The sequence below is a fragment of the Rhamphochromis longiceps genome, linkage group LG11, assembly GCF_057381845.1.
Source record: "Rhamphochromis longiceps isolate RC_006_pf linkage group LG11, R_longiceps_female_GT1.1, whole genome shotgun sequence".
Taxonomy (NCBI): Eukaryota; Metazoa; Chordata; class Actinopteri; order Cichliformes; family Cichlidae; genus Rhamphochromis; species Rhamphochromis longiceps.
Window position 1 is genome coordinate 11,332,256 of NC_140567.1, and position 10,151 is coordinate 11,342,406.

Sequence of the window (10,151 nt, forward strand, 5' to 3'; positions counted from 1 at the left end):
CGGCCGCATCTATATCCTGGAATTAGCGGAGACATTTCCAGTGTTTTTTCCCTAGCAACGTGCAGGTGGAGATTGAGCATAGCCAGAGCCCAAGCTGCTGCAAGACTGTTTTTTAAAAGAGGGCAGGAAAAAACCTTTGGCATTGCCCCTGCCTTCTTAATCTCGTCCAAAAAAGAAAAAGACCCTTGGAACGTTGCGTGTTTGTTCGCTTCCAAAATCCACCACATAGGTCCAAATTTCGTTTTCTTTCCTCTCACTTTTTGTGTCTCGTTATTGGCAGGCAGGTTGAGTTGTGCATATTCCTTTTGTCAGGATGATGCTCCGAGCCTCTTTGAAACAACTTTCAGCACAAGGCAAGAAAACAGAGATTTTTGAAAGGTATTTCTGGATTTTACAGCAGCTCTCCATCAAGAAGCGTAAAAATATCGTAGTTATGTCAAGGCTTTGCTTGCTCCTCTTCTCTCCCCTTCCAAAAAATCTGGGAGTGGAGTGGTGAGTGTGTGTGTCTGCTTCCCCTGCTTGCCGCAGTGCAGTGCGACTGGCTTGGAGAAGTGAGGGAGGCAAAACGCAGACTGTTGCTAACTCTGTGGTGGCAGACTGGCAAAAAGAGTGGTTGAATTGTGTGGAGCTGGATGGCTGCAGTTTTAGTAGCACAAAAATCAGCTGAGGCTGTCAATCAGCCATCACTCACTGTCAAGCACAGTCAAAACAAACAGCCTCGTGCATTAGTGGGAGCGTGAGTGGGTGTGTAAGTGGGTGTGAGTACAACAGTCATCACCTCAGAGACCATGCAGACAGACACCCTAAAATTCATATAGACAAAGACACCTCACGCACAGACACGCAGACACATATGACTGCACATAAATACAGACAGCACTTATCCTGACTAGCAAGGTTTTTGCTCTGCCTCTATATTTAGTTTAGTCTCCTGTAGTTTAGATACCTTAATGTAGTTTTCAACTGCCCAAAGATACAGATACGTATCTTTCTCTGTCTTATTGGGTTGAGAAGATCAGGCATTCATACAAAGCTTATCATAATTAACTAAAATTAGACTAAAACTAGGTTTGAAACAACCGATTACCTGGAAGAAAAAGAAAAAATGAGAAAAGGGTACTTATGAAACGACCTAAATTCTAAAATAAAAGTACAGATGAAAGGTCTTCAGTTTTAGTCTTTGACATTGAATTGAAATTCAGCAACCCCCAAATAATCAGGCTTTGGTACACGTATCTTTAAATCTTAAAATGCCAGTGCTCTGTAAGAGTATTTGAAATGCACACAGGTCAGAGGAGGACCTGACTTACCACCTCTTTCACCTCTCCTCGGGTGTCTTCAAAGCTTTTTTCAGAGGCTTTCCTTCAGTCATTCACATTTTTCCCCACTCCTTCTTGCTTGTTTTTTCCCTCCTTCTCGTCTTCACATGAGCAGGGCCAAGGTCTTCAGATGCACCTTTGTGTAAGGCTCCCTTTTTTTTCACTGACCCGGCTGATCCCAGTCTCCCTTTCCTCCATTGCTAAAAGCTAGCTCACCTGCTTTTGCCACTGGTTTTCCAGGTCCTTCAGCAGGGTGGCCCGCTCCATGTCTCGAGTGCTTTAAGATTTTTTTCAAATGCTACTGTAACGGTGGACCCAAGAAATACCAGCCGGAGCGACTTTTGACAGTGCAGAACTTTTTATTAAGCTCGGGTTGTAGTGGACACATGTACTCCGCGCTCTCTTTCTCTGCTGTCACGTCCCTTCTCCGTCTGTCACTGCCAACACATAAAGAGACACAATCACTGTCAGATCCCAGCACACCTGTTCACCCCGCCCCTGCGCCGCCCCGGGAGCTCACTGCGTCACGCCTCCTCTGCAGCTGGCCAAGGACCACACCCACGCCACACATCCCCACCGCCCGACTGAGGCCGGGGCCCATCCGGCCGAACCTACTCCCCCCCCCGCGAGCGAGAGAGGAAATCGGCCACGACCATCTGCGCGCCCGGCCTATGGATCACCTTGAACTTAAAGGGCTGCATGGCCAGATACCACCGAGTGATCCGGGCGTTGGCATCCTTCATGCGGTGGAGCCACTGCAGCGGGGCGTGGTCCGAGCAGAGGGTGAACGGGCGGCCCAGGAGGTAGTAGCGAAGGGAGTCGACCGCCCACCGGATCGCCAGGCACTCCTTCTCTACGGTGCTGTACCGTGACTCGCGGTCCGTGAGCTTCCGGCTGATGTAAGCGACCGGCCGGTCAACTCCCCCCACCTGCTGGGACAAAACGGCCCCCAGCCCTCTGCTCGAGGCGTCAGTCTGCAGACAGAAAGGGAGGGAGAAGTTAGGTGTGAACAGCAGCGGCTCTCCACAGAGAGCCCGTTTCACCTGCACAAACGCCGCCTGGCACCGCTCCGTCCACTGGACCAGATCTGGGGCACCCTTGCGGGTGAGATCAGTCAGGGGGCTGGTCAGGTCCGCGAACCCTGGGACGAACCGCCGGTAATAGCCGGCCAGCCCCAGAAACCGTCTCACCTCTTTTTTCGTCTTGGGACGCGGGCAGGATGCAATCGCCGCCGTCTTCTCCACTTGAGGTCGCACCTGCCCGCTCCCCAAGTGGTACCCCAAATACTGTACCTCCCTCCGTCCAACCGCACACTTCTTCGGGTTGGCCGTGAGCCCCGCCTGCCTCAGGGACTCCAGCACCGCGGCCACACACCGCACATGCCCCGCCCACGTGTCACTGTAAATGATGACGTCGTCTAGGTAGGCGGCAGCATAGGCAGCGTGGGGCCGCAGCACCCGGTCCATGAGGCGCTGAAAAGTGGCAGGGGCGCCGAACAAGCCGAACGGAAGCGTCACGAATTGGTATAACCCATACGGAGTGGAGAAGGCCGTCTTTTCCCGGGACTCTGTAGACAAGGGAATCTGCCAGTAGCCCTTGGTTAAATCCAGAGTCGTAAAAAAGCGAGCGGTGCCCAACCGGTCCAGGAGCTCGTCGACCCGGGGCATGGGATAAGCATCAAAACGTGACACCTCATTCACTCTGCGATAATCGACACAGAACCGTATAGACCCATCCTTCTTTGCTACAAGGACGATGGGGCTACACCAAGCACTGTGTGATTCTTCTATTACTCCCAGCCTCAGCATTTCCTTCAATTCCCGGAAAACAATTTGCCTTCTATGTTCCGGCAGCCTGTAGGGCCGTGAACGCACCGTCACGCCAGGCCGCGTCTCAAAATGGTGCTCTATGAGAGAAGTACGGCCGGGCAAGGGGGAGAACACGTCGGCAAAGCGCTGTTGCAATGCAGCAACATCCGCCCTCTGGGCCTGTGTGAGATGGTCACTGCAATGGAGGGAGGCGGGGATGCTAGACTTTGGCGCCTCCGGCCCCAACTCATCTCTCCCTCTTACCAAGCTCACTAGAGAAGCGGTCTCCGCCTCCCTCCAGGCTTTGAGGAGGTTGAGGTGGTAAATCTGCGTGGCCCCGCCCCTGTCCGACCGTACCACTTCATAATCAACGTCCCCCACTCGCTGTGTGACCACGAAGGGTCCTTGCCACTTGGCGAGTAATTTAGAGCTGGAAGAAGGAAGTAACACAAGCACCTTATCTCCCGGTGAAAATTGCCTGAGTCTAGCCCCTCTGTCATACAGGCGTCGCTGCCGCTGCTGGGCCTGGAGCAAATTCTCCCGCGAGAGCCTCCCCAGTGTGTGCAGCTTTGCTCGCAGGTCCAGCACGTACTGAATTTCACTTTTCGCAGGGCTCGGACCTTCCTCCCAGTTTTCCTTAATCAGGTCGAGCACCCCCCGCGGCTTCCTGCCGTATAACAGCTCGAAGGGAGAAAATCCCGTGGAGGCCTGGGGCACCTCCCGCACTGCAAACAACAGAGGGTCTAACCAGCGATCCCAATTGCGTTCATCCTCGCGAATGAACTTACGAATCATGGATTTTAAAGTCTTATTCAGCCTCTCCACCAACCCATCAGTCTGAGGGTGGTAGACGCTGGTCCGAATAGATTTAATACCCAGTAATTCATACAGTTCCCGCAATGTGCGCGACATGAACGACGTGCCCTGGTCAGTCAGTATTTCTTTCGGAATACCGACTCGGGAGATGACCTGAAACAGTGCCTGCGCCACGCTCTTCGCTGAAATGGTGCGTAGCGGCACTGCTTCCGGGTACCGCGTTGCGTAGTCCACCAGGACCAGCACAAAGCGATAGCCGCGTGCACTCCGGTGCAATGGCCCGATGAGATCCATGCCAATACGCTCAAACGGGATCTCCATCAGCGGTAATGGGCGCAACGGCGCCTTTGGTACGGCCGGCTGGTTAACCAGCTGGCATTCGGGGCACGACGCACACCAACGGCGCACGTCGGCCCAAATGCCCGGCCAATAGAATCGGGCCATTATGCGCTCCAGAGTTTTCTCGCCACCCAAGTGCCCTGCCATGGGGTTCGAATGAGCCGCCTGGAAAATCATTTCCCGGCGGCTTTGCGGCACCAACAACTGTGTGCGGATTTCATTAGTGTGAGTGTCACGGCTCACTCTATAAAGCCGATCGTTCCGCAATTGGAAATGAGGGTACGTTCGCGCAGCGTCGGGGCGCACCGAGCGACCATCAATATCCATCACTTGGTCATAGGCTGAGCGTAGGGTGTCGTCCCGAGACTGCTCTAGTGGAAAATCTTCCGTGGGGTACACAACGGGAGGCGGCGGGGCTTCCGTGGAAGTCCCCGCCTCCTCCTCCCCCCCAGAGTCAGCGTCGGTCGACCCCGCGTCACCGCCGAGCGCCGCGCAAACGTCACACGAATTTACAGACCGCGATCGCATCCCCGCGTACTGCCCCAGTAAGCTGTGGAACCCCGGCCAATTCGTACCCAAAATAAGGGGATGCGACAGGCGCGGGCTAACCGCCGCCTTCGCTCTATGCGTTTTGCCCCTGAATTTCAGCAACAGTGACACTACTGGGTACTTGTGAACATCCCCGTGCACACATTTAACCTCCACCCAGTCAGCCTCCAACAATGCCCCGGGGCGAACCAAACTTTGGTGGACCAGAGTCTGCGTGCAGCCCGTGTCCACCAAAGCATGGCGAATACCCCCTTGACACCTTACCGGCACGCGGTACGTCACTCCTGGACCGGGGGCGGGCGCTGGAGCGCCGGCAACGCGGAACACCTGCCCCACCTCCATGAGCGGACAGTCTCGGCGCAGGTGCCCCGGCCGCCCACACTTCCAACAGTCCGGCCCCGGCGTCTGTGCGGCTCCCCGTGGCTCCGGGGCAACCTCGGCGGCCGCCGGGGTTCCGGCGGGAAGCAGCGGCCGGAACGGGTTCCTGGGGCTCCACCCTGCTGCCTGCTCCGTTCCCGCAGGGCCGCCGCCTCTCCTCTGCGACGCCGCCGCCGGTGGCCTGGGCGGCGGAACACGGGCGCCCCGCCGCGGCTCCTCACGGCCCGGTCCCGGGTCGGCCGCCAGATGGTCCTCTGCCAGCGTCACCGCCGCCGTCAAATCCGCCGGGCGGTGGCAGCGAACCCAACGAGCCGTCGCCTCGGGCAGGCCTCCCACGAACTGCTCGAGGACGACCATGGTCAGCATCCGCGTCTCCCCAGCCGAGGGGCCCGGTCGCAGCCACCTCGCCGCCGCATCCTCCAGCTGCCGAGCCCAGGCAAACGGCCGCTCCCCCCCCGACATCCTGCTGGCCCGGAACTGACGGCGGTAATCCTCCGGGGAGAGCCCCAAACGATCCAGCACCGCCCGGCACACGTCCTCGAACACCCCCCGCGAGCCGGGGGGCAGGCTCAGCGCCGCCGTCTGGGCCTCACCCGACAGAAGCGGCAGCAGCCGGGCGGCCCACTCCTCCTCCGGCCACCGACAGGCCACCGCCGTGGCCTGGAAAGCCTCGATGAAAACCAGCGGGTCCTCCCCATCCCGCATCCGGTGCAACGTCACCGACAGCGGAGGGGCGGGAGCCGGCGCGGCCGCATTCCCCAGCAGCTGCCCCAGAGCCGCGGTCTGCTGCTCCGATTGCAGGCGAAGCAACGCCAACTGTTGGTCCTGCGTGGCCGCCTGACGAGCCGCCATCGCCGCCATGTCCAACATCATCTGGCCCAAGATCTGCAGCGGCTGGGCGGGCGGCGGGGCGGGCGGCGGCGCCGCAGGGGGAGCCGGCAGGGGACCGGACATCACGCGTGGGTTTCGGCACCAGTGTAACGGTGGACCCAAGAAATACCAGCCGGAGCGACTTTTGACAGTGCAGAACTTTTTATTAAGCTCGGGTTGTAGTGGACACATGTACTCCGCGCTCTCTTTCTCTGCTGTCACGTCCCTTCTCCGTCTGTCACTGCCAACACATAAAGAGACACAATCACTGTCAGATCCCAGCACACCTGTTCACCCCGCCCCTGCGCCGCCCCGGGAGCTCACTGCGTCACGCCTCCTCTGCAGCTGGCCAAGGACCACACCCACGCCACAGCTACTTTCATCTTGCCCTTGTCCTTCCTCCAGGCAGCACTGCCTGTTTAATTTTAAAAGAGTTTGTCCTGAGGGGAGGTAATCTTCTTTTCTCCTCATACTTACCTTCATATCTGCTTTCTGTTTTGTGACCTAATCTTTCAAAGCAAAATTTAGCCTGCTGTTCTCTTCCTTGGGATATTAAGGAAATACAAAAGGATACAATTTCTTCTATTTTCTTTCTTTCTTTAATGCATTCCTCTATCAAACAGTTCTGTTTTCAAGGTCTGGTTAATTATATTATAGCACATATGTCTCCAAAGAATACATATGGATATCTACAGTTATTCAGTTATTTAAAAACACATTGCTATGGAATGAATGTACCTACAGTCAGTGGAGAGCCATCTACATGTATGTCTGGTGCATTTGTGAGTTGTAAATATACTGTTTGTGCAGTGCAATTAAATATAGTAATCTAAAAGTTTTTCTAAGAGCTGAACAGCTGGTGTTTATTGAATTTCTGTTGTCAGCTGACTAAGACTCAGTTCACTAGCACATGGCTTTCAGCATCCAGACTGAGATAAGAAACATGGAGGATGCGATTTTTTTTAAAGCCTTCAACCTTTGAAACAAGTCTTGTACAGTTCATGTTTGTTTTAAATGAGAGTTTGCATTCTTGAAAAAAATAAAACAATTTGAAGGCAGAGCCAACTGCTTTTTCCCTTTGTTTCCAATTCACACAATGCTTGTTTTGTGTCATCACTGCAACACACAGCGAGTGTAAAATAGCCACTTACCAGAGATTACATTTAACCTCTGTCTGGTTTGTTTAAACCAGTGTGTGTTTAATCTAATTTAAATTCCCAATCAATGATAATCCACGAATATATTGAAAAGCAAAGTAGACATGCATAAGAGGAATATCCAGTGTCAAAATGTTCTGATTCCTGCACAGAGCAAAATGGTCGATGAGGAAGAAAAGAGAAAAACACTGCTATAGAGGGCCTAAATACAGCAGTGTGATATTGCAGAAACAAAGATATGTCATTCTCCTGATGATAACTGAGAAAATGTAAACACAAGTGACAACCCTTTTAAAACCTCTCTCTGACTTAATCTGACACTGTTGCTCTTGCTGCCCTTTTTTTTTTTTACCCCTTTCCCCTCTCACCCCTCCCAACCTCTCCCCCATCCCTCTGTGACATGCACATACACATTGTCAGCCACATCCATCCATCCCATGCCTGCTAGGTGTGAAGAGGGAGATGGCAGTCGGTAATTGGTGAGAAAGCACTTTATCACTTTGCTGGAGAATAGATTACATCCAATGTGTTTCTAATATGATTGAACATAGAGAATAGAAATCATATCCCCTCTTGTCACAGAAACCCCAAAGCAAACTCCTAAAGTGAAAAACAAAATGCAGTACTACATTGCCCTGATATTTGTAATAAAATGCACTCTGATTTCACAAAACTGCTCATGATGGATGCTGGAAAGAACTAAAGTTGTTCTGTTTTTCTAAAAGGACCACAACATACAAAAAAGTGGAATGTAATTAAAGCCAATAAAGAAAACCAAAAAAAAACAAACCCACTTACACACATTGTACTACATCTTGCTGAGAGCAAATTGTACCTTCTTGCTAATTGAAGTCTTTAAAGCTGTAAGCTGAGACACATTTACATCATGTACTCATGTCTGCACAATCAAACAGCATTTTTACAGGGCTCTCAATAGGTCTGCCCATGATATGTTTCTCCAAATGCACTGTATGAAGGTTTAAACTTGGGAATAAATCAACACAGATCTTTCATTTTACATCTGTTTGTGTTCCATCCTCTACCCTGAAAACATACCACAAGTCACTGACTTCCCACTGACAAAGCATATTCTTAAAGACGTGAAGCAGAGAACCATTTCTTGTATGCTTCGCAAATGTGCTACTTGTGTTATATATACATAGACCTGGTGCCATTTTATGTAAAGTGGAGCGCTGGTGTAAAAGACGGCTTCTAATTTCTCCAAAACTTAAAACCTTATTGAGATGCTCGTTTGTTTCTTCCTTCTTTTCTTTCCTCAATTCTCTTTTCCTTTGACCCTGATATTGACTGACTGCACCATCACTGAAAGAGCAGAGCTTAACTTTCCTTATGTCAAAACTGTGTAACCATCAATTCTCCAAAGAAGATCGTTAATCTCAGGAGATGTGAACCACACACATACGCTGCTGTCTCATCACCTGAGGTTCACTCCAGGGAGCCTTCCATGTGTGTCATCCAGGCACTTTGCCTGGGGCAGGTTAGGAGGTGTCTCTGGAGAGGTATGCCCCACACTGACACAAACGCACACGTGCGCACACAAAAACGTTGGAGGTGACAAGGTGACGCTATGTCTCTGTGATACCTGGTCTCTGTCAAAGCTCAGTGACAACTGGTCACCTCTGACTGCTCGCACACACGTTGATGTGTAAATGAACTTGGGCATATGCACACAGAGATGCGCATGATATAAGCTACTCTATCACACCAAACAATGATATTTTGAAAGTGCAGCATTTTGCACATGAATGTCAGATGTCAATCATCATATTTAGTTTAATACACATGCATTAATAGTAATCTTTCTTTGCCTGCACCCAGAGCTCTTTATACCCTGCTACACTCTGTGTTGGATGACAGAGAATCCAAATGGAAAGCGACACTATCTGTGTTCTTTTTTACCATCTACAGTGGGGCAAAAAAGTATTTAGTCAGCCACCGATTGTGCAAGTTCCCCCACCTAAAATGATGACAGCGGTCAGTAATTTGCACCAGAGGTACACTTCAACTGTGAGAGACAGAATGTGAAAAAAAAAAAATCCATGAATCCACATGGTAGGATTTGTAAAGAATTTATTTGTAAATCAGGGTGGAAAATAAGTATTTGGTCAATAACAAAAATACAACTCAATACTTTGTAACATAACCTTTGTTGGCAATAACAGAGGTCAAACGTTTACTATAGGTCTTTACCAGGTTTGCACACACAGTAGCTGGTATTTTGGCCCATTCCTCCATGCAGATCTTCTCGAGAGCAGTGATGTTTTGGGGCTGTCGCCGAGCAACACGGACTTTCAACTCCCGCCACAGATTTTCTATGGGGTTGAGGTCTGGAGACTGGCTAGGCCACTCCAGGACTTTCAAATGCTTCTTACGGAGCCACTCCTTTGTTGCCCGGGCGGTGTGTTTTGGATCATTGTCATGTTGGAAGACCCAGCCTCGTTTCATCTTCAAAGTTCTCACTGATGGAAGGAGGTTTTGGCTCAAAATCTCACGATACATGGCCCCATTCATTCTGTCCTTAACACGGATCAGTCGTCCTGTCCCCTTGGCAGAAAAACAGCCCCATAGCATGATGTTTCCACCCCCATGCTTCACAGTAGGTATGGTGTTCTTGGGATGCAACTCAGTATTCTTCTTCCTCCAAACACGACGAGTTGAGTTTATACCAAAAAGTTCTACTTTGGTTTCATCTGACCACATGACATTCTCCCAATCCTCTGCTGTATCATCCATGTGCTCTCTGGCAAACTTCAGACGGGCCTGGACATGCACTGGCTTCAGCAGCGGAACACGTCTGGCACTGCGGGATTTGATTCCCTGCCGTTGTAGTGTGTTACTGATGGTGACCTTTGTTACTTTGGTCCCAGCTCTCTGCAGGTCATTCACCAGGTCCC

General features: G+C 51.5%; 1 protein-coding gene across 2 annotated transcripts; it reads right to left on the reverse strand.

Moving 5' to 3' along the window:
* Positions 1-1,647: 1,647 nt before the first annotated feature.
* On the reverse strand, positions 1,648-6,094 carry LOC146658611 (uncharacterized). 2 transcript variants are annotated; one of them, XM_085422315.1, is made up of 2 exons: positions 5,096-6,094; positions 1,648-1,756 (listed from the first exon to the last, which is right to left on the reverse strand). In XM_085422315.1, the coding sequence occupies exons 1-2, from the start codon at positions 6,080-6,082 to the stop codon at positions 1,754-1,756; spliced, it is 990 nt and encodes a 329-aa protein (XP_085278441.1). In that variant the 5' UTR covers positions 6,083-6,094; the 3' UTR covers positions 1,648-1,753. The 2 variants fall into 2 exon arrangements, with proteins under 2 accessions (XP_085278441.1, XP_085278440.1); XM_085422314.1 differs by lacking the exon at positions 1,648-1,756 and adding an exon at positions 1,763-2,293.
* Between the last annotated feature and the right edge of the window lie 4,057 nt (positions 6,095-10,151).